Raw genomic sequence first — 24,647 nt, 5'->3', positions numbered from 1 at the left:
GGTGCCAAACAAGATGACTGCCCAGTCTTTGCCCCCAGATACCTTTGGCTCACCACAGCAAGAACTATGAGACCAGTTCACATTCTCTGCATCATGAGTCCTCACTTAGTTTATACCCACCAAAAAGACAGGGTGATGTAGCTGAATTGAAACACAAGACAAATCTAGTATGTTTAATGGAAGGTCTGGGAGCCAACAGAACCATTGGGTAAACAGTTTAGGCTCAGGACAGCAGTCCCACCACAAGACTCTCAGATCAGATTTTTTAAACCTCAATTAGTTACTATTAGGAGGATGCCAGGAGGGGCCAGGCTACTCTCCCAAGAAACCAGACATCCTCTGGCAGACAGTGGTGCTATGCAAAGAAGGGAGAGAGGATGTTTGGTTGCTGATGGGCACAGATGGGCTGGGACTCTTTCCCCCCTCTGGGAACTCTGCTTCACACCCCTGCTGGTTTCCATCACCTCTTGGTACCAGTTCATGATTTTCCACTCAAGCACATGGTACTGAGGGGCTGATGGAGAGAGCAGGGGGTCATAGGTCCCAAAAGAGTGAAACAGTGAAGCAAGCTGGGCTTGCCGTGCTCTGAGGAAGGAGAAAATGAGACTTACAAGCCTGCTGGTGGGTGGGGGAGCCATCTTTTGCTGTGTGTATCAGAATAGCTCAGGAGGTAAGGGCCATCTTGTTGTTCCAGGAATAGAGCAAGAGCTAAGAGAGGATTTGGGCTTCAGGCTATTCCTGGGGAAGAGAGACTGAGCCTGCAGACCGTTATCCTAGTGCAGTACTGCCTGGCTGGAGGGAGACTTCTTAACTGGAGCACGACCCCTAGCATCCAGCTGACCTGAAGAACTGACTACCACAGGGGAAGAAAACTCCCACTGCTTTCTAATGGGGCTGCAGAGGCTCAGTACTTTTCAAAATAAGGTCTGCAAATCCTTTCCACCCTACACTCTTATATCTAGGACAGAAAGTGAAAAGCCTGGCCATCACTCTGTAAGGTGCCTAGAGAGCAAGGTGGGAAAATGGAAGCAGCTCCACTGGGCTCAGCAAGCCAGAAAACACCATCATCTCAGAACTGAAATGGGACTGTGATCTGGAAAACCTCTGCTATGTAAATACTTTCTGTCTCTCTCCCCCTTCCTTTCTCTCTATTCAGTCCTAGGCATTCGCACTCATTTTCTCTTGCCTTGACTCCTGAATACTAATGCACTGTTGGAAACAATCAAACTACTAAAGTAAGGCTTTGATTTATCCCTTATGCTCTGTTGGAACAATATTGGGTGCTCACATTAAATCCCCAGCAAGCCTGAAAGTGCAACATAACAGCCCTTCTGAGAGAGCAAATGAAAATGACAGAGCATGTCAGGAGAACAGGAAGTCTGCAGGAAGGGGATGTTTTCTAGTGGACTGCGCATGGTGCTGCAGAGTTAGGACTCCTGGGTTCTAACTCGCTTTTTGTTCTGACGGATTGGGCGGCTACGGGCAGGTCACTGAACTTTTCTGGACTCTGTTTTCCTCACTGGGAAGAAGGACTGTTGCAGAGGTTCAACCATGAGTTGAAAAAAAGTATGAGATTTTCTAGCCCTCAAAGATGTTTTTGAAATGTAGTAATACAGAGTAATCTATGCATTTGGCAATTTAGGAAACACTAAAGTATCTCTTACAAGGGGAAAACCAAAGCATGGAATTACTGGTATCTCCTGTAACATTAACTAAGGAGTCACTAACCTAACCTCTTAACATCATTTCATCTTCCACCAGTCCTCTATGAACCCTGAAGTTACCCTCACTCATCAAAGATGGCAGCTATAAAATTAGGGTCTCAGCAAACTGACTTGATCTTAGTGCTGACTTTAAGCACTGCAGCTACTGGGAAATCAATACATTTTGCATTGCACAGTTGCAATAAAATCCAAAGGGTTTGTTGTTCCCATATCCTCAATATTCTGTCACCCATCAGCCTGTTGGTTGACACGTCATCTATTACAGCCTTTCACTTAGCAGATTGATGATGGGGGATGTAATACCTTACTGAGGAGCAATTTTTAAAAGGACAGCCTGTTTCTGTTGGTGCAGCACAATGTCCTCAAAAAGCCCCAGATTTGTTTTGTCTGAAGAACAAAGAAAGCTTACCATACTTAGCAAATCCAATCACACAGTATATGGGGAGAGGCAAAAAAGGGGGAGCAATGGATTAGAAACTCAGGAGGAGTTTAGCTGGACACTGGATTTTGTTGGTGTGCCACTACTAGGAAGAACAGAGACACAGGCCAACATTTGCTAACATATGTACCTAAAGTTAGTTAACCAAATGTTTTTTCAAGAGGCCTGCAGCTGCCATTGAGGTTAATGGGGCTTGTGTGGCTCAGCTCCTCTGCAAATCAAATGCTAAAGCAGGGCTTTGGTTAATCCCTGACTATGCATCAGCACAAGGCCAGGTGTTCATACTAAATCTGTAAGTCCATACTAAGCCCATAAGTCCTAAAATGCAGAAATCCTGCTCTCCTGACCATCAACATGCTGTTGGGCTCTTTTTATCAAACTGGGAAAGGGAACAAGTTTCATTCTCATTAGCACCATTTCAGCAAAGCATGTAAGCCTGTGCTTAAGTCCCATTTAAATCAGAGGCTTAAGCATGTGCCTAAAGCTAAGCACGTGTTTCAGCTTTTTGCTGAAACTAGGCCATCTTTCCTACTGTCACACAAATCCTTAGGTTGAGTTAGGAACACCCTTATCCCTCTCCTATAGGAATAAAGACAATGTCTAAATTATCCTAAATGATTTGAGTGCATCCAAAACATTCAGATCTGTATAGAGGGGAAGGCATGTGGCAGTAAGATGCATCAGGTGGAGTGCCCCAGGGGTCAGTCCTGGGGCTGGTTTTGTTCAATATCTTCATCAATGACCTGGAAGTTGGGATATAGTGCGCCCTCAACAAGTGGACACTAAGCTAAAGGGAGTAGTAGATATGCTGGAGGGTAGGGATACGATTCAGAGAGACCTAGACAAATTGGAGGATTGGACCAAAAGAAATCTCATGAGGTCCAATAAGGAAGAGTGCAAAGTCCTGCACTTAAGATGAAACAATCCCATGCACCATTACAGGCTGGGGATCCACTGGCTAAGCAATAGGGCTGTGTGAAACTTCAGCAGCCATTTTGTTTCGGATGGGTTTCGGCTTGTTTTGGCGCCCGAAACACCGAATCTGAAATGAAACAGAAGGCTCCAAAATATCTCCAAAATTAAACAAAACCATCTGAAACGTTTTGGAGACATTTTAGAAAATTTTGGAGTTTCGGAGTCGAAATTGCAAGGAAACAAAAACTAAGGAGATGGAGGGAGAAGAGGGGGAAGGACTGCTCTGATATTGACATCTGTAGCTGGCCAGTGTCTGCAATCCATCCCTGAGATCCCTTCCAATCCCAGTGCTCTGGGGGAGGGATGGCAGTCTGCTGTCATCCCACGTGAAGATCCGGGGGCCCACGCCCCTGGGGAGGGGTCTGGCACATCCCCGTAGCCCTCCTGGAGGCGCAGGCCCCAGATCTGCATGCGGGATGACAGCATGCTCCCACTGTTGGCTGGGGCCAGCAGCAGCATCAGTCTTCCCGGCGCTTGGTGCGGGCTGCCACGAGCGCTGTTCCCAGCCAGCAGCAGCAGCAGCCTGCTATCATCCTGCACACAGATCCAGAAGCCCATGCCCCCTGGGAGGAGTCTGGCACAGCACCGCAGACCTCCCGGGGGGCACAAGCCCCAAGATCTGGACGCAGGATGACAGCATGCTGCTGCTGCCGGCAAGTGACATGAGTTTTGCTTTGAACAGTTTGAGGGGAAGTTTCACAGAAACTCCTGCACCTATCTCCTTGAAACTTGGCAGGATTTGTGTCCTCAGAAGGGGCTACCATTCCTGTAATTTTCATCTGAATCAGGCAAGAAATGACGAAGTTATAGGCATTTTAGTGATTCCCCATTATACCCCAAGGTCAAATCACCAAAACAGCGTTAAAACTCCAAAACTAATTCGCCCAAATCGAAATGGAACAGTGATCCGAAACACTGAAACGAATTACTGTCCTCTGAAACTGAAACGAGACATAGCCATTTTGCACAGCCCTATAACCAGCAGCTCTGCAGAAAATGACCTGGGCATTACCCTAGACAATAAGATGAATATGAGCCAAGTGTGCCATTGTGGCAAAGAAGGCTAACGGCAGACAGGGCTGCATCACCAGGAGTGCTAGCAGCAGACTGAGGGAAGTGATTCTTCCCCTCTATTCAGCACTGGTGAGGCCCCATGTGAAATAATGTGTCCAGTTTTGGGCCCCTGCTACAGAAAGGACATGGACACATTAGAGAGAATCCAGTGGACGGCAACAAAAGTGGGGCTGGAGCACATAATTTCTGAAAAGAGGCTGAAGGAACTGGGCTTATTTTGTCTGGAGAAGGGAAGACCGAGCGGGGATTTAATAGCAGCCTTCAACTTTCTGAAGGGTGGTTCTAAAGAAGATGGAGCTGCACCAGGGGTGGACAGTTATTTTGGCTGGCAGTCCATTTAACAAGTTTTGGTGACCTGCTGAGGGCCGCATACAAAATCTTTCAGAAGATATGATTTTATCTATAACAAATAATAGATAAAAAACAAATCATATACTAAAAATCAAACACCTACTATACCATATTTTAATTTAATTAAAAAAAATAATTTTTATCCTGATTGACGGATTTTTTAGTAGTATATGTAGAAGCAATTGCATAATAGCTCAAAATGAAGTCTTACTCTTGTATATTGTGGAGGGATGTTGGGGGAACGTGCACGTGTGTGTGGGAGAGTGGGGGCGTGAGGTGGGTGTGGGGGGGGTGTGCATGCATGTAGAGGGGGGCTGCCCATGTGCTAGGTCCTGGGAGCTGACCAGGGTGGTGGGAGGAAGAACTGGGGCACGTGCAGCAGAGCTTGCCTAGGCCATGTGCTGCAGGTACAGTCCACCCCACCTTCTGGCCCACAGATACCCCCGTAGCACTCTGCAGGGGGCCAAGACCCCCGTGCTCCTGCCTGGGGCAGCCTGCGTAACATTCCTGCCCAAGGCACTGTCCCAGCCCTGGCCAGCGTACACAGCTTCCTGGCAGGGCTGCTCCCGCTGCTGCTCAGCTCCCCTCACTTCCAGCAGCTCCTCCTCCTTCTCCCGCCCCTGTTGCTCTGGGCAGGTGGAGTGGATGGAAGAGGGCTGGGAACTGGAGCCAGAGACTTGCATGCTGGGGCAGGAGCTGCCTGGCTGCAGCTTCCCCTGATCTGGCTGGGCATGTGGTGCCTGGTGCACACCCCCACAGCCACTGCCACTTCCTCGTGCTACCTGTTGCTCAGAGCAGTGCAGCAGGGGCGGAGGAGAAGGAGCTGCTGGAGGCAGGGGGAACTGAGCAATCCCTGGGTGGCTCCAGCAGCAGCAGAAGCAGCCCCACCAGGACTGGCCAGGGTTGCGGCCAAGGCCAGGCTTATGCCATCAGCAAGCGTGGGGTGGATGCAGGTAGGAGTACAGTGTGGGCTGCATCACTGCTTGGCCCATGCAGACCACCACAGGGGCAGCTGTGGGCCAGATGAGATCAATTGGCAAGCTGGATCTGGCCCATGGGCTGTATTTTGCCCACACACCCCTGAGTTAAACTGTTCTCAATGGTGGAAGATAACAGAACAAGAAGCGATGGTCTCAAGTTACAGCAAAGGAAGTTTAGGTTAGATATTAGGAGAACCGCTCTCACCAGGGGGGTAGTAAAGAACTGGAATACGCTGCCCAGAGAGGTTGTGGAATCTTCACCCTTGGAGGTCTTAAAACACAGCTCAACAAAGCCTTGTTTGGGATGGTCTGGTTGAAGATGGTCCTGGAGACTGGACTAGATGATCTCCTGTGGTCCCTTCCAACCCTAATTTTCTATCATTCTATAAGAACGGGAATGTCTGATGCGAATGTGGTTTCTTAGATGGGTGGGCATACTAGCTGGTGCTTGGACGATCAGGGTCATTATGCATTGTGCGTGTGTGTGATGTGAATCAAGACATGCATCACAGCTCTCATTAACATACAACTTCTGCAAAACCAGACAAGGGCAATGGCTAGGCTACTGAAAGCTGAGACAGCTGCCTATCACACTGAGCAATATTGTCTTGTCTGTCTACCTTGTCTTAGATTGTGTCAAGGGCTGCCCTTTTGTCTGTGTTTGTACAGCATGTAGTGCAAAGACATTCTGGTCAATAACTAGGGCTTGTAGGCACTACTACCAGGAATGACCTATTTTGTGGTATTGTGGTATTTTACCAACACTAAACAATGACACACTGAGATGATTTAATATCTTCCACCTAAAGGTTTCAGAGAGTTGAAATGGAGGAAGAAAGAAGTATAATGACTTGCTCTGGCCAAAGCTGTGATTCCTGGAATAGAGCCCAGGAGTCCTGACTCTCACTCCTGCTCTTGGAACACGAGAACAAGCCTTTCCCAGGCAGCCCCCTTAAACATTTGTTTAACAGCCAAGTCCTGTCTTACACACCTAGGACACATCCTAATTCTAAGAGGAAAGCTGATGCAAAAATACAACATCAGCTGAGGACTAGTATCAACTACTGAATCAAATGGCAGGAGTCCAGTGGCAGTGGGTCTGTGTCATAACAGCACATGCAACCTTGAGGAAAAAACAAGACTGACTCCTCAATAAGAATGGGCCAGTAGCCAAGAAGTCGCATCTCCCTTTGGCAGGCATTACAGGGTCAGTGACTGGCACATGTACCTGCAGAGTGTTAACTGGGAAAGATGTGATGGGCGGGAAGTCCATGATCTGTAGGTCGTGCACATGGCCGTTCATGACCACGGCTGGCAGGTAGACGCGCCGCGTCTTGGTGGGCACGCAGACGTCGCTGAATTCGTTGTAGAGGAACTGTCGGACGATGGCGCTCTTTCCAACCCCTTGAGCCCCAAGCACGGCAATCTTGAAAGTTGTCACCATGCCTTCCGGCCGTGGCCCCCCTGTGCAACTTGGCAATTGGCTCCTTGGCACAGTCCACTCTGTTGGCACTGCCAGGAAGGCCCCTGGCCTGCATATTCCAGCGACTGCAGTGTCAGCCCCATTCAGGAAGCATTTCTTCTTCAGCCCAGCCCATCACTACAAGACCAAGAAAGATCCAGTGAAAAAAGGCACCTTCTTAAAAAACAAACAAATAAAAAACACCCCCTTACAGCCACCCACCAGACAACACCACATCCTTCCTGTCTGCCTGAGATTCATGCACTGTCATGTCCACATAGTATCTGAGCACATCACAGTCTTCAGTGCATTTCTCATAACACCCCTGTAAGGCAGGGCAGGGCTGTTATCCTCCTTTTATGGCTGGGGACCAAAGGCAAGTGAGACCATAGCCCAGAAATCAGAGAGAGTTAGGCACTTAAATACCTCTGAGGATCTGGGTCTAAGGTACCCGCCGGAGGTCACACAGGAAGTTTGTGGCAGAAAAGGAACAAAAGTGCAGGTCTACTGAGGTTTCATTCATTGATCGAACCACTGGGCCATGCTTCCTCCTAGCCACCCCGTTCCTTCCCCAGTGTTGGCACAGTCCCAGATGCGCTCCATCCAGTGCAACCTAGATACAAGGTACCAGCGGTGTAACTAAGATGGAGTGACTATGGCATCTGCCCCAGGTACAAACTTGTGAGGGTGGGGAACCAGCTACTGCAGCAGCCATGAGATCATGACTGCAGTGGCAGTAGCAACCAGAAGTCACTGCTGCCCCAGGTGCCCAGTACTCCTTAGGGTACTTAACAGGATAGTTAAGCACCTTACACAGGTGTAACAGTGCATTACACCTCTGTAGGGTACTTAACTGTCCTGTTCTGAATAAAAGCTGCTCTAAACTCCACCAGCTGGCTGCAGCTGCCCACTAAGGGTTGTTGGAGAACATCATTTTGGCCCATGTCCCTTGCCTGCCCCAGACAGTCCCCTGTGCAGGAGACTGCAGAGAAGTAGGGGGAGGCAGGTTAGGAAATAGGTCCTCTCTTGTTGGGAAAGTCCATCTATTTGCTAGAGGTGCATCGATACATCAGTCCAAATCGTATTTGGACTGCAAGCGGCTCGTCTGGTGGGTGGAGGGGGGGGAGGGCAGCTCCTGCCGCTGTACGCATCCTAGGGGAGGCATGGGGGGGGGCATGTGCCCCCTGGATCTGTGCATGGGGTGAGGGTAGGCTGCTGCTGCGGGCTGGGGTCAGGCTCTTCCCGGCAGGGGGGCTGGGCTGGGGCTGAGCTCAGGGCAGGCAGAGGCAGCGCTGGGAGGGGAGGGCTACAGCCACCCCAAAATTCACCAAAGCCCCCCTGAGCTCCCCCTCTCAGTGCTGCTGCTGCCCATGGCAAACGCAGTCCCAGCCTATCACTCCTGCTGGGAACAGCCCAGCACTGCCCCTGACCCTGGTGCTGACCCGCAGAAGCAGCCCACCCTCGCTGAGTGCACAGATCCAGGGGCACATGCTGCCCCTGGAGGTGCATGCAGTGGTTGGTACCCCCCACACCTCCCGGACAAACCACTTGCAGCTCCATCCTGTGGCCCACCCTGGCTGGGCAGTGCCTGCCCCAGCCCCAGCCCCTCCCTCACTGTGGAGGCCTCAATATGCTGCCCCCATGCCCCTTTCCTTCCCCCAAAAGACTTGCCAGCCAGATGCTACTCTCCAAGCTGCCAGCCTGAACGTTGGCAATTGGACTGGTATTGGCCAATATGGCTCGTTAATAATAGACCATTAGTATCAGCCCAAAAAATCTTTATCGGTGCACCCCTACTATTTGTTTACCTGCAAGCAAATGATTTAAGGGACGCTGCTGCTAGAAATGCTCGCAACCTCATTGCTAGCTCATAGTCCTTTGGTATTCTTAAAATCCCAGTTTCTGGAGTCAAGTGATTAGATGAGGCACTCAGTTTTCATTTTAAATCAAACACTGTTTCTAGCCCCTGAGGTGGTGCAGAAAAACCTCAGAAAACATGAACCATACAGTTTCAAACATAACATGGCAAATAAAAGAAGCTCAAAGTATTATTTTTTAAAATCCATGTGGCTTTTAAACCAGCCTCGCATGGTTTTAAATGGTGAGATGTGTAGAGGATACAGCAAGAAATGGCATGTGCTTAGTGATTTTCAAGGGGGTTTTCATCTTATGGTGCAGTAAGAAGACTACACAGTAGGAATTATGAAACTTTATCTGCTTCTCCACTATATTGCACTTGTTCGGGATTTTTAAAGCACAAGCTTTGCTGTAACTATAGGAGACCTGAGTAACGTAACACATGGTCTAGACTAGAGAGTTATCTGCTCTTCCTCTCCCAGAACTCCACAGCAAGGGGACATGCAAGGTAATTAAAACAAAATACCATTTCCCCACACAGTGTATTCGCATACTGTAGAACGCACTGCCACAGGAGGTCATTGAGGGCAAGACTCCTCTAGGGCTTGCCAAAAACAGGAACAAGAACATCTAGAGCCATTGTACTTAATAACCAAAATCTTGGAAGGGAGGTAAAACCTCCTCCCTCAGTCCATCTCTGGCTAGCAGAGACCAAAATAAAACCTGGCATAGGGGATCAGTTACCTCCCACCTGTTACTGTAGGGTCCTCACTCCTTCTTCTGGACCATCTGGAGTTGGCCACGGTCAGAAGCAGGATGCTGGACTGGATGGATCTTGGATCTAATCCATCCTGGCAACTCCTACATTTCCTAATTAGATGCTCTACCACATCTACGTGCATGTACCTAATTTAATCTGTCTCCATAGCCCGATCTAACCTAATCAAGGGAGCCATATATTTATAGAAGCATTTTCACTACCAGGTCCCTTCTCCTTTCAGGAAGCAAGGCCCACAATAATTAATGACTTCTTCACAGGAGAGCACCCAAAGATCACTATTTTCTAGCTTTTATACCCTGTTGATCCTCAACCTGCTGGATATCTGCTGAGCCACAATTCTCTAAAGACTCATCATGGCATATTGGGAGACCGGATCTCTGCTGGGCTCGGTTGTAGGGCGGTGAGCCTGCTGTCCATCTTGGCTATTATGGAAAGGAGGGGGTATAAGAACTGATATATGGAATCCAGTTTTTGATCACTGCTGGATTGCCATGAAAGACCTACTGCTCCCCAGGCCTCTGTTGCTTGTGCCAAGAGATCTGTTAAGCTTTAAGAAAGGGGTCTTTTCACTCTTTAAGATTAAGTGGCAGATGTGGGATTATCTGCCCCCGCTGCTGCTGGGTGATGATGATGTACTGCATCCCCGGCATTCAGAAGGATGAATGCGTGTGTAGCAAGTGGGTGTATACACTTGCTTTATAAATAACACTAGTATTATTCTTCAGCTGGCTGATCAGCAGTCTCCCATCTCAGTGCTGCTGAATCCTGAGAGCAGATAATGTACTGAGAGTTCAATTGCAGGACAGGATACCAGCTCCTCCCCATTTGTGAGTATAAATTTGCAGGCACTAGATTTGACAGTTAGGGGTGTGGGCTAGGAGTGTCTGATCTCTGTACTTCTGATGCCAAACAAGAATTTCCTCAGTCCCTTCACTAGGCACAAGACTGATCCCTAAGTAGGCAGACTAGACACGTTGTTTAGTTTGATAGCTCACTCTAAACTAGCATGCCCAATGCATATATCCAATCCTTCTCCAATGACAGGAGAAAATCAGTTACCAGTGCTACTAGTGCTGGCCCTGTCCACCAAACACCTAACAGAGGCTCTGAGACTAGAAACCTGCTGGGGATATTTTTGCCACTGTACTTCTAAAATAAAAGTTGCCAGTGTTGAGAAATTGGGAGAAACACCTTCATATCTCAGGTAAGAGCAGATATCAGGGCAGAGGGAAAGAGATGCTCTCTGGGGGGACCAGGCTTAGATTCCTTGGGCAGGGCCCATCCTTATGTCCAGTGTTTGTGCAGTGCTTTGCATGATGGAGTCCTGGTCCAGGGCTAGGACACCTCAATGTTAGTACCATTCAAATAATCACAAAAATACCATGCTTAACACCTTGTTCCCAGAGACCTCTCATCCACACTCCTTTACATAACCCTGATGTGTACCACTAGAATGCCTCACTCAGCTTTCTGCCTCACAAGCCCAGAGGCCTCACACTCCAGAGCGACCAAAGAAGAATCCCTCTCTACCTAGCCTTGAGAACACACCTGGGCCCTGCACTAGGGGCTCAGGGCCCTCCAAAGGCCTTCCCAGAGCTCAGAAACACCTCTCTTGTCTGTCTGGACAGGAGGAAAGGCATTTAACTGGGACAGTTTCTCTGCTGCAGAAACAGCTCTGCTGTTTCATTTCAGGGCTTGATTGGTGAGGTAATTAACTTGGCAGAAGCTAATTTCTGAGCAGGCTGATGTGCCGAGTACTAGAGAGGCGGATGCACGTGGAGAGACAGGCACACACACGCTCACACCCAATTAGGGAGACAATTGTGGACCAACACATACACACACACACAGAGCAGTATTCATTCACATACAAGGACAATGGAGACAAATCTAGACACACACACACAGGAGCCAGCATTCCTCAAAGCTACCCACAGACACACAAACAAATGCTAGTCTGCAGTCACCACCCTGCCTGGCCATATTCCCACAGCCAGGTGAAAAACACCGTGCACAGTGATGGGCAGCTGCATATGGAGACAGGCTCTCCAGACCTCCCTGATGCCAGTAAGAGAACGTCCATTAACTCAATGGGGGACAAGATTTCTCCCACTGATTGCAGAGGCCTGCGTGACATGGGAGCCTGTGTTTCTAATCAGGCAGGTGCAGCTAAGAAGGAAAAGGTGCTTCTCTCTCTGTGGGATCTGAGCTCTCAAAAGAACGGATTTGGCCTCTAAGGGAAAGCCCTGATCCTGTCCCCATAGGAGCAGAGCTGCATGTGCCCATTCAGGCTGATTATATCTCCATGCAAGATCACGCCAGTCTGGAAAGAACACTGTACTAAATTGCTCAGTTACAGCCACCAACAAGGCCCAGCATGGAGACGAGACAGATTAGATGGCAGTGTCTCCTTTGCCATGCATCACCCTCCATGGGGTAAAGGTGCTCAGGCTTTCTGTTCAGTTATGTCTCCTCAAAACTCCCCGTGTTTTGGAGGAAGATGGGTGACCTAGTGATTAAAGCAGAAGGCTGGGAGTCAGGACTCTTGGGTTCCACACCTTGTTCTGTGACTCACTTTGCTACGTGACCTCAGCATATTTATCTCCCATCTCTGTGTCTCAGTTTACCCATTTGTAAACTGAAAACAGTTAATACAGACCTACTCTTTGGGGCTGTAAACTTTAATCTTTGTGAAGCCCTTGGAAATCCCCCGGGAAAAGGTGCACTTTGCAAAGCTTGTCCTGTGAATGGATTTCTTCCTACACTTCCTTTTATTCTTCCTTATAAACTTGCGAAGCCATTTGCCACAGCCAGGTGGCATCTGGCACTTCACCATGTTGTGACTAGCTCTCATATTCCTGGAGGCAGGGACTGGAACCAGAGTGAGGGACACCAATTCCTTGGGCTCCAGTAACAGAACCTATGACTTAGTGAGGTAACGCGGTACCTGTTTGCAAGGCAGCTTCACCCCGTCACATCACCACCACTTCACCAATTCAATGCAAACTGAATGGAAGTTTGCCAGCCTGGAGTAGAAGAGGAGGGATCTGGGGAAGATTTCAGTACCTTCCAACCTCATGAAAATCAGGACAGCATCCTACCACCTTGGATGGATGGTAAGTCTAGGACCATGGGCATTACACCTATTTAGTCCAAGACCCTCCAAAGATTACACATGGCTTAAAGCACCGCTTATCATCAAAAGAAGTCAGGTTAGTTTTCTTCCTTGGATGTGATGGAAATATATGCCTAAGAGGGAGGAAATTGAGAAAATGGGAGCCCTTATGTTACTAGCAAGCAGAGAGACAGAAGTAGCTCTAGTGGGTGGGGGAGCAGTTCCTGGAAGTCTCAGCTTTAACAAGACTGCTCAGATACAGTTATCCCAGATAGCCCTGACCCTTCTGGAGCTGCCCATAGACACAAAACCACACACCCCTGCTGCTACCATGGAAAGAAAAACTCCCCTGGGCTGGCAGTAGCACAAGAGTCTTTATCCTCTTTGTAAGTCTCCTCCACATGGAGCCAACTTAATCACCATCTCCTAGGCAGGCAGGGCATGGTCCAAATGCAGCATCTGAGTCCATCCCAAAAGAGCGCAGGGACATGTTGCGTACAGAGGGCAGGGGCTTGGGCATGCAGTCACCATGCCCTGGTTTTGTCCTTCACTGGGGAGGTTCACTATGGCTGTGGATGAGGGAGACAGTCACAAAGGGTGTATGGCAGTACTAGGTCAGACTCCTCTGTCTCCTTTCCCAGACAACATTACTTCCTCATAGGGATTTGTGATGGGAATCCCAGACTGCTGGAAGTTTTGAAGTTAGGGGGAAATCAAACCTCCCCCTCCAGGTCCAGATTCCCTCATTATCAGAGGGCTCAAGCTACAGCCCATCATTTTGCTTGTGCACCAAGTTATCTGAGATCCGGGTTAATGAAAGACCCAGGACATGGTCTGTTCCATGCTCCCTTTATAGCAGCCCGCTCGGAGGCTGAGTCGGACCGAATCAATCTCTTGCTTTCCTGATGAAGGAATCCACCAGCTTCATGCTACACAATAAGATTATTTCCAAAAGCTGAGAGAAATTGCTATTTTAAATAAAATAATCCAAACTCTCTTGGGCAGCATGGAAACACAGACCCCTTTTATTCCCACTGTGCTTTGCAACCAGTTAAAGCGAGCAAACCCTTTCTGACGATCAGCCCTACCTCACGGAAGAGGAGACAGAGGCTTGGCTGTGAAGCGACTCACCCAAGGTCACGCAATGAGAGCCAGGGGCAGAACTGGAACAAGACCGTAGGTCACCTGTTTGCCCTCTGCCTGAACCACTGAGCCAAGCTTTCTGCCCTGGACTGGTGCAGGTCCTTGGATTTAGGGGGAGGGGATGTTTCAGGCTCCTGCAAGACTGTCAAAGCAGCAGGGGAGAGGCACAGTGGTTAGGACTCCAGGTCAGGATTTACAGTAACCAGGTTCAATTCAGTGCCCTGCTACAGCTTACCTAGGTCATCTCTAGCAACACATTTATAGCCTCTCAGTTCCCCATCTGTACAAGTGGGGGTACTACCACTGCCCTTGCTCACAGCAGTGTTGGGAGCTAAAGTACATTAAGGATCAGACACTACTGGAATGGATGCCATGTAAGCACATCAGACACGGCGAGAAAAGCCCTTAGTCTCTGCATAGTTTTGAAGCTGTCACTTTGAAAGGAGGCACTGGATTTACAGTCTGAATTAAGCAGAACGGTCTGAAGTGAGGCTAAATCTGAAATCACTAGCGACTCTCGTGCCCCTGAGCTAAAATAGCTGCTAGCTTAATCCAGCCAAGACGTTTATTTCAGCCAAATCCCTTCGTCGGTCTCTCTGCCACCCCTTTGTGTACAAGACAGCGTTTCACCTGCAGATTATCACAGAGCACGAGAGGGTCTATCCGGCTAGGGGGGAGCTGGGAAGTTACTGCTTGCGCCTGCACATCACCGCGTGCATACGCAGTGGGCGCGAGCAGCACATCAGCACACGGACGCAGGCAGTGACCTGGCATGTCCGACCTGCGGTCAGCGCTGCCCGAGGAGGGGCAGGCAGCGCTCGTGCAGCTCGCACCTGCACCGGCATGTGCTGCCCGTATGGGCACGTACGCAAGAAGCATGTGCCCGCGAGTCCACGGGACCTGGCGCCCACCTGCTGCTGCGCCCGCGGGACTCGGGGACACCCACGCGGAGCATCAGCAACCAGCTCGGCCCGGCCTGAGGCCCAGGTGCAGCTCCTGCGTAGGAGCCTGCCCGGCCCCGAGCCCGCCAGGAGAGCTCAGCCCGGCCCTGGTTATGAAACGCCCGGCGGGGGCAGCACCGATGCGGGCAAGGAGCGCGGACCGCTCCCGCCCGCCGCACGTGGAGGCGCCCGCGCTGCAACTTCGCCGCCCCCGCCCGGCCCGGCCCGGCCCGGCCCGGCCCCTCTTACCTGGCGGCGCTGCGGGCGCCGAGGCCGCGCTGCCCGGCCGGGCCCCGGGCGCCTGGCGGCGGGGGGCGGCTCTTCCATCCAGCGCGCGGTGCTGCTCGGCGGGGCGGGCGCGGGGGCGGGCGCGGCGCCCGGGGCGCGGGTGTCTCCGCAGCTGCCGCCTCGGCCGCGCTGCCCCGGGCCCGGGTGCGGGGGGCGCGTGTGCGGCGCGCGGGGCTCCGCCTCGGCTCGGCTCGGCTCCGGGCGCCGCTGGGTCGCAGCGCCCGCCTGCTGCCGGGGCCGGGCCGGGCTGGGCGCTGGGCACCTCGGCGGCGGGGCGGGGCCGAGGGCTGCAGTCCGCCCCCAGGACGGGAGCGGGCGGGGTGCCCGCCGGCCGCCACTTCGCAGCCCGAAGCTGACTCCGCTTGTGCCAAGGCCGCTCCTTCGCTCCCACTCGGCCCGCCTGGCCCTGCGGACGTGGGCCCGCCGGCGGGCTCTGTCCGGCCGGGCCCGGGTGCCACATCCCGCCGCAGAGGGCCGGCTGCCCGCGCGGTCCAGCGCACAGCGGCCCGTGGGGCTCCCCACGCATCCAGAAATTTGGCGGCAAGGGAGCGGCAATTAACGCTGCCACTGCTCCCCCACCTCCAAACGGCCAGGCCCATGGGGAGCCCCTGGGCTGGGTGACACCGCTCTGCGACCTGGCACCAGCTTGCTGGTTTCTTCTAGTCTTCTGGAAGAAAAGTTCTCCACACCCCGACGATCTCAGTTGCCCTGACGTGTGCCCTACGAGCGTGAGGTGAGCAGGGTTACGCACAGCATCCCAGCTGGGGTGGCACTGATGGCATTAAAGCTTCCCTGCCTCTAAGGGAAGTACATTGATGATGATCTTCTTTTTCTGCCGTGTTGATGCTGGCCAACCTCCCAAGGATCGCACCCGTAGCATCCATCTCGAGGTCATTGAGTAGCATACATGCCTCTTCACCATGCCGTTTGTTCTGTAGGTGGGGTCACCCGTGTCAGCGAGATGGAGAGCGAGGTTTCCGGACTCCCAAAAACTCAAAAATAAAAAGACAAGTCCTCGGCAGCGGCGCAGGGGGCTGAAGAAAGAACACTTCACAACAACTTCAAGGGCAGATGAAAACTATAGCTGAACAGAAACCTCCAGTTATCTAGGTTTTCCTTGCCAAGACATGAAGGTTTCCTTCCCACACAGTATCATGGGGTTGCTGACAGGGGTGTAGGTTGTAGCCGCGTTGGCCTGAGGACATAGGCAGACAAGGTTCTTTGGGTGATGCAAAGATGGGGTTGCTGATATCAGCACAGTGCTTTGTCAGGCCTGGCCTCTCTTGGTCTGCTATCTGGTTCCCTGTAAACCAGTGCAGCCTGTTCCACGGTCAGGTTGCTGGTGACTAAACCGGTGCCACTACCTGGGCTAGCCTGAGTGAGAAGGGCGTGTGGACTAAAAACGAGACCTGTCAAAGGGCAGATGAGCTCCCTGCCAGCCAGCAACCATCCATACCTGGAGAGGAGAGGGGCACTGCCATGCCACTGTCCAAAGAATCACCAATGATACAAAGCAACTCACCTAACCTAGGAGGGTTGTTACAGCATCTAAGGTGCCCCAACAGTCAGAGCAGCCTCCGGACTGACTTGACTTGATGTACAGTAGCACCCACTGCATTAAAGAAGACACATGCAGGTGTCTTTCTTGTAATAGCATGCCCTATTTTAATGGATGAATGGCGATGGGGCCAGGTGTTAGATACTGGAACCCCCTAGTCATAGACCTACATGGAGGTGATGATTGTATGATGGTGGTTTTGTACTGAGATCAGTAACTTATCAAGAGGCCTTAAGAGTCATTAAGCACATGAAGAACAAAGCATGTGGTCCTGATAGAATCCCAGAGGAAATTTATAAGGTGGAAAAAATGATCTCTTACCAACTGCACTTCATTATTATGAACATTTGAAAACATGGATTCCCAGTGACTTGAGAAATGCCAGAATCATTGCCATATTCAAGAAAGGAGATAGAGCTGTTTGCAGCAGTTATTGTGGCATTGTACTCCTTGCCTGCATTCTCCTGAATAGACTCACTTTCCTCACTGAGGAGAGTCTACCCGAGTCCCAGTGTGGTTTCAGACCACTCAGAGGTACAAAAGAGATGATTTTTGTTGCTAGACAATTGCAGGAACAGCACTGCAAGCAACACTGAAATTTTTAGATAGCCCTTATTGACCTGACTAAGGCCTTTGATTCAATCAACAGAGAGGCCTTGTGGGAGATCCTGGTGAGATTTGGATGCCTACGAAAATTTGTTACCATTATCAAAATCATTTATGATGACATGACAGCAACCATCCTAAGCAATGGCTCCTCTAGAGTGCTTTGGGGCAACGACTGTACCTGTGTTTGGATAGTGGTTGCTCTTGGGCTGGAACTACTAAACACAATAGCAGGAATAATATCTAATTGGATTTAGGGTGTGAATCAGCTGTTCTAAGTTCTTTTCTATATGTGGGCATTGTCATCAGTGAGATCTTATGGATAGGTACAGACAGCTTTGAAATCCTATTGGCGCTCCTGGGTGTGCACAGCTGTAACCTGTGAGAGTGGACCAGTCTCTTTTGCTGATGGAACAGCTATTCACACTCCTTCCCCTGCCTCTGCATGAGTAAAGAGCAGCAACATCGTATTTCTCTGCAGTGCTAACCCTATCGATGGCAAAGAGGTGCTGAGGAAAGAGCTGGATTCTCTGCACAAATCCCCTGGTGCCTGGATCTGGTGAAACTTGAGACAATGTTTCCTGCCTAGGCAGTGAAATGGAGGAGCTAACAGGGCTTAGCCCCACCAAACGCAGGGCAGCAGATAGGGCTGCAACACAGCCTGGCTGCAGGCTCCGGGCAGCTACAGCAGGGGTGGGAAGGGGCACACACTCAGTGGTAAGGGAGGGAGTGGGGCAGGGGCAGGGACAGGACAGAACCACAAGTGGCATGTCCAAGGGGTGCGGCTCCTGCTGCTATGCACACCATGGAAGGGCATTGGGGGCATGTGCCTCAGATCTGCATGCATGATGAGGGCAGCCTGCGCTGTGCTCGGGGCAGATGGTGGCAGCACTGGGAGGGAGGTTTCGGGGGGCTGGGGGGGCAGCAACCACCCCAAAATTTGCCATAGCCCCCCAAACCCCTCTCCCAGTGCCACCACCGCCCGCCTCAAGTGCAGTGCGGCCCACCACCCCCCCCGGGAAGAGCCCCAGTCTGCAACGGCAACCTGCTTCCCCACACCAGGAGCTGCCACCCCCCTTCCCATGCTGGGCACCCCCCAGACAAGCCACTCACAACTCCTCTGTCCAGCGCACCTGCCCCAACTGTGCAGGACTTGCCCCTGTCCCAGCCCCACTCCCTCCCTCACCACTGTGCAGGGGTGCAGATCGAGGCCCCAGTGAAGAGGGAGGGAGCAGGGCGAAGGCAGGAGCAGGGACTGGGGAGAGTGGGGCCCTGGCTGGGCTGGGTGGTGGGACAGCTGGAGGTCCAGGGGACATGTGTCCCCTGATCAGTGCATGAGACAGAGGCAGCTGTCACTGTGCGCTGAGCTTTGAGCTCCGCTGACCTAAGAGCCACACAATGCCATGTGCATCCCACCACCAGGTGGGCAGGAGTGCGGTGCAGCCCAGTGGCGGTAGGCACATGATGTTGGCCACTCCCAGAGCAGCTGCAGCAGGGAGCAAAGCACAGTGCACAGCAGCAGCCACCTCCACCCCAAGAACAGATGGGGGGGGGCATGTGGCCCCCAGGCCTCCACTTGTGCCACCAGCTGGCCTGGCCAGGGCCCCACTCACCTCATCCCCTGCCTGTGCCTGGCTCCCTCTCTCACTGGGACCTCAATTTGTCCCCCCCTGCCCCCCATGACCTTTTCCCCTCCCCTGCCCTTTCCCCTACAGGCTTACTGCTGGGGGGGGTGGTACATGCACACTCAGCCCCCCCCCCCCCAAATAATTTTTTCTCCCTCTGCCTATGCCTGGGAGGTTTCTGAATCCTGGTGAGAATGGTTCACTTTTCACCTTTTGTCCAAAGGGAAGGAGAGGGCAAGATGGAGGCAGAAGCTAGAATGTGCAGCTGGAACAAGGGGTTGGAGGGGTGAGAGGGCTTGAACAGCTGCAAGAGTATCTCAGGTCCACCAGCATTTGCCAGATGGGAGTCAGTCCTGCCCTCAAAGCTCCTTTCCTGCCCGTGTTGCCTGGCTCTGATAAAGCATGATTCATAGAAGTTAGGGGCTGGAAGGGACTTCAGAGATCATCAGGTCCAGCCCCCTGCACTAAGGCAGGAAAGACTACTGAGGTCAGATGACCCCAGCAAGTTGTGCATCCAGTTGTCTTTTGAAGATTTCCAAGGAAGGAGACTGTATCACCTCTGGGGGGAGTCTGTTCCAAACTCTGAACACATGTACCATAAAGAAGTTTTTCCTAATGTGTAATCTGAAGTGATCCTCTATCAGTTTATGACCATTATTCCTAGTCTTTCCATGGGGTGTCTTGGTGAACAGGTGTTTTCCTACCCCCTTGTTTGTCCCTTATATACCTAAAGGCTGCCACCAAGTCCCCCCTGAGTCTTCTCCAGACTGAACAGTCCCTCAGCCTGTCCTCATATAGTCTGTTTTCCATACCTCTAAGCATTCGTGTGGCCCTCCTTTAGACTCTTTCCAGCTTCTCCACATCCCTCTTGAAGTGCAGTGCCCAGAACTGGATGCAGTATTCCAGCTGCAGCCTCACCAATGCTGAGTAGGAGCAGGAGGATGACATCCTTAGTTTTACTTGTGATGCACAGGTTGATGCATGCCAGAGTGTTTTTCGCTTTGCCAGCTATGACATCACAATGGTGGCTCATGCTCATTTTATGGTTGATCATGACCCCCCCCAAGTCTCTTTCAGTTATGTTGCTGGCTAGTTTAGCACCACCAAGCTTGTAAGTGTGTTATTTCTCCCCAGATGGAGCACTTTATATTTCTCAGTGTTAAATATCATCAGGTTTATATTTGCCTACTTTACAAGCCTGTCTAGGTCAGCCTGTATCCTCAGCCCGTCTTCCAGTGTGACTGCACTTCCTCATAACTTGGTGTCATGCACAAACTTTGCCAGTACACCTTCCACTCCCATGTCCAAATCATTGACAAAATGTTGACAAGCACTGGTCTGAGTACTGAGGCATAATGGACACCACTGGTCACCTTTTGTCATGTTGACTCAGTTCTGTCTATTAACACTTTCTGGGTCCAACCTCAGAGCCAGTTTCCTAGCCACCAGACTGTTTAGTTGTGGAGGTCGCAACTTGCCAATTTTATCATGAGGCCATCATGGGAGACCAAGTCAAAGGCGTTTTTGAAATCCACATATGTGCCATCAACCTCATCACCCTTATCCACCTGATCATAGAAGTAGATGAGGTTGGTCAGGCATGAACTGCCCACAACAAAGCCATGTTGCCCATCTTCTAGAATACTGCCTTCTGTTAGCCTATCAATGATGGATTCTTTGATAAATGTTTCCAGGATTTTTCCAGGGATTGAAGTCAGACTGATCAGCCTATAATTCCCTGGGTCCTCCTTCCTTCCCTTCATGAAGATAGGCACCACATTGGCCCTCTTCCAGTCTTCTGGGATGTCACCCGAGCACCACGAGTTCTCGAACAACTTTGCCATTCGTCGCGCAATGATGTCAGTCAGTTCTTTCAGCACTCTAGGGTGTAGTTCATTGGGTCCTGCTGACTTGTAGATATCCAGCCTCTCTAGGTATTCTCTCATGAGATCTTTGTTGATTATAGGTGCATGCTGTCAAGATGCCAGTGTTTTAGAGACTTTCAGTCCAGTGGTGCATGTGGGGCCATGTAGGGCTGCAGCTACTAGGAACCAATCCTAGCAGGCTTGGCTACCATTGAACATCTACAGGCTATAGGTTAGGAGCAAGAGGAGGGTGGGGATGGATGCCTTTAGGGAGACCCTATTATTGAACCTCAAGCCTAGAAAGTGTGAAAAACACAGAGATTTGGCACCTTGTAGCACTCTGTTATTTGTGTAACTAGATGCAGTATGGACACATACTAAGAGTGCTTATCCTTTGAGCAAAGGGTAAGAGTGGAAACTGAGGCAGAAAGTGATGGAGTAATTTGGCTAGTCACCCAGTAACTCAGTGGCAAGGCCGAGAATAAACTCCAGATGCGAGTCTCAGTCAGGATGTCCTTGGGACCTGGACCAAGCTGCTGCCTTTGCCATCATTGTGTTACCCTTCCACACAAGCCCTTCCTCTACCTGGGACATTCCTGACACGAGCAACAGCCCTTTGTACCCCAGCACATCCCTGCTCACCCATGGGTCCTGCATGGAGCATTCACCCTCTTTAGGAGCTGCTGACTGGTAATGAGAAGTTCCCAGTCCCACCCCACCCAGCTGAAGGGCATCTGCTCAGCCTTGCCTTTCCCCTCTCTGAGGCATCTCTTCCTTCCGACCACAGCCAGGGGGGAGGGCACTGTGGGTTCTCAGCACTGCTGGGATCCAGTCTTTAGGAATGGGACTGTGGGCATCAGGCCAGTAGAACAGTGACCTCTGTCTAACTGTGTGGTCGATGTAGGCAATGCATATGCCCACCCTCTGCAGTCTCTAGCCAGTCAGTACTTGGCAAGGGAGATACCCTTTTTCTTGGCCTTGAATGATGTGGTGTAGTTAGAGAGTGAAGGCCTGTCCATTGCACTGTGGGCAGGTACCCCACAAGTCTACAAATGCCTTCAAATGCAAGGACATCAGCTACTCAATTTATAGTGATGGGGGACTGCTCTTAGGCTCCCTTTAGCTTTTTCCTTTGGCCTTTTGGCTAGGGGCAAGTGAGACTAGGGGGCATCTGAACAAGGCCTCTGATCTTGGGGCTTGCATGTAGGATGCCTGCTGTAGATTTGGGAGATCTCAAGCCCCAGGCTGAAGAGTTGGGGAGGTAAGATACTTGGTGGTAGCAAGCACCCAGACTTGAACAATTGAGTTCTCTTCATTCAGTAGAATTCAGAATTGATTTGGCTTGAGACACAAAATTTAAAAAAAAAAAGAAAAAGTTTTTTGGGGTGGAGGATGAGGGAAGCCAAAAGACCCTGTCTCCTGGTTGGGGGAACCAGAGTGCTAGGAAGAGATGAACAGGAGCATGTCCATGCCAAGGCAATGGGTAGGCTGAACATACTTCCAACTTGTCCTCTCTTAGGGTAAAGCCTGGCATCTGAGTGGGTTTTACTGGAACTTTGGATGCTTTGGCTGTGCACACTAAAGCTGAATCAGAGCACATCAGCCACAGCAACAGCTCTAACAGGATAGTAATATGTTACAGAGTCCACACAGAGGGAAAAGCAGCACCTCGCAGACCACCCCCCTCCTCAATTTGGTTGACAGCTCTGTCTCCCCAGCTGTCCCCACAATCTCTTGCTGACAGTGCTTCACTGGGGCAAGAGACCTGACATCCATAACAAAGTGTCTGGGGCCTCCTGTTCCCTTTGTTGAGTCTTTGAGCCAAGCAGAGAACACAGACTCCAGACACCAGGTTTCTGATTTTCCATCATGCTTCCCTAAGGGCAAGCACAGGGAGGCTGCTTTTCTTTCTTCCACAGCTCCTGTGAACTCAGCCTCTATCACGCCTGCCCCCCCCAGCCTGGCTCCTTTCTCTGGAATGCTAAGCAGCAGCAGGATGCAAGGCCTGCCATGGAGTTCCTCTGCCACCTATCTCCTGTTCAGTGCCCAGGCCTGTCCGGAGATCCAGCTGGCAAAAGGATACAGCAAAGCTTGCACATTTTGATCAATGCTGTATTTATGCTTGGATGAACTTATGAAGCCTCTGTTGGGAGTTGCTCAGTTCTGGCAATGCTTGCATCCTTAGCCCTGGGATTCCTCCTCCTTGTTCTGCTGATACTTTTGGCAACAAAGAGCTCAGCAAATCTTCCATTATTGAAGGGCATCCCAAAGCCACAAGCAGGTGCACTCCCCTACTCTTCCTGCTCTGCCTACACTGATCCTAAGCCAGGACTCTCATGGGTGATAACAGGCCAGGGCAGGAGGGTCACATGGCGATTTGTGGGAGAGAGTATCCAGCCCATTAAGTCATCAGCTGGAAAAAAAGAGGGGTTGAAATCGGCTCAGTGTTCATGGCCTCCATAACCCTCCTGCAAACATCTCTGAAACAGATGAGAACACCCTTGTGGTCTTCCTGTAAAGAGTTCTTCATACAAGAGATCCTTAGGTATATGGCCATCATCCATTCTCCCCATGTAACCAAGCCATCAAAGTTGATGCTGACTGAGAAGAGAACGGATGCTCTAGATCTTGGCATGTTCCAAGACCTCAGTGTGAGTAACTTTGTCCTGCCAGGAAATTCCTAGGATGTGGAGAAGGCAACATAAATGGAAGCTGTTGAGGTGCTTTTCTTGAGCATGTGGTCCAGGATCCACTGCTGTACAAAAGTGTTGATGATACAAGCATGATATAATTTGACTTTGGTCTTAAACAGTCAGTTTGTTGTTCCACTGTGGGAGCTCGGCTCAGCTGCAAGTGGTCAGGCCTGTGGATAGACCTTTAGGACAACTAGGAGGTCAGCAGGATGGGGGTACAGGTTACTTGATCATCAGGTCAGGGCCTGGCTGCCAGAGCAAAGAGTTTGGGACCAAGTTCCAGTGCAGCTGAGAGGGGAGATCCAAGAGACGTAGTCTGAAACTTAAGCCAAGATCAGGAGCCAGGGGCCAGAGCCTGTGCCAAGTTCCAGGGAAAATCTGAGATTAGGGTCAGGATGCTAGAGAAACTTGAGAGAGCAAAGCCAGTGCCAAGTTTCAGGGAAGATCCAAAAATCAGAGTCTGGAAAACCAAAGCCAGGGTCAGAAGTCAGGAGAACTAGGGAGAGCTGTGAATATGAGTGTGCTGAAAGGAGCCTACTCGTGGCTGGTCATCAAACTGGCCACCTCCCTATCTAGGGCAGCCTGTCTCGCCGGCCATGACTTGTTGAGATCTACCTGATGCAATAAGCGGGAGGCTGCCCTTTTTTAATGTCCCGATGCCAAAGGGTTTACACATGGCTCCGACCTTCCCTTACTGTGTCCCATGCCTTGCAGATGGCATCCAAAGTATAATAGCTCTGACTAGAGACCAGGCCAAACCCTGCCTGTTGCTGGGCCTCTCAGAGTCTACTCATACACTTTGTCCCCTCTCACAGGGCCTCTTTCATACTGCTGTTCACTGGGCCACACTCAACACACCCTGCTCCATGAGTGGCCTTATTTGGGCCACTAGGCTTGCCTACTTACACTCTGGGTGATCCCACGCAGCCCTTTGGGCACCCAATGCACCCTACTCTACATGGTAATAGTCCTTATGTCTAACACAAGGCTGACTTTAGCCACTAGCCCCTCTCCAGGCAATTGGCTCTTACTATGCTCTTTTGGGGCCTACCCATGTGAAGCCCTTCAGGTCTGCCTCAGTTAACCCTACTCTGCACACCCTGGTGCAGTCCTTTAGGCTTGCCTCAGCAAGCCCTACTCTGCACCTGGTACACACAGTCCTTCACACCC

The 24,647-nt window shown here is 51.0% G+C and overlaps 1 protein-coding gene and 1 long non-coding RNA gene across 2 annotated transcripts in view; one reads left to right on the top strand and one right to left on the bottom strand.

Annotated features, from left to right (window-relative positions):
• RASL10B (RAS like family 10 member B) overlaps positions 1-15,201 on the bottom strand; it is a 34,726-nt gene extending 19,525 nt beyond the window's left edge. Inside the window, exons 1-2 of the mRNA XM_059717538.1 lie at positions 15,092-15,201; positions 6,772-7,143 (exon numbers count right to left, since the gene is read on the bottom strand). Coding sequence (XP_059573521.1) covers positions 6,772-6,987 — 216 coding nt within the window. The 5' untranslated portion in view covers positions 6,988-7,143; positions 15,092-15,201. The remainder of the gene's footprint in view (positions 1-6,771; positions 7,144-15,091) is intronic.
• A 144-nt stretch (positions 15,202-15,345) lies between these two features.
• Positions 15,346-19,548, top strand: LOC109286168 (uncharacterized). Its single transcript, XR_002094122.2, has 2 exons — positions 15,346-15,863; positions 16,069-19,548. It is a non-coding gene; the product is annotated as an uncharacterized LOC109286168 (long non-coding RNA).
• The last annotated feature ends 5,099 nt before the right edge of the window (positions 19,549-24,647 follow it).

Source organism: Alligator mississippiensis, chromosome 14 (genome assembly GCF_030867095.1).
Source record: "Alligator mississippiensis isolate rAllMis1 chromosome 14, rAllMis1, whole genome shotgun sequence".
NCBI lineage: Eukaryota > Metazoa > Chordata > Crocodylia > Alligatoridae > Alligator > Alligator mississippiensis.
Note: the sequence above shows the minus strand (reverse complement) of the source record. Positions and strands in the feature narration are given on the sequence as shown.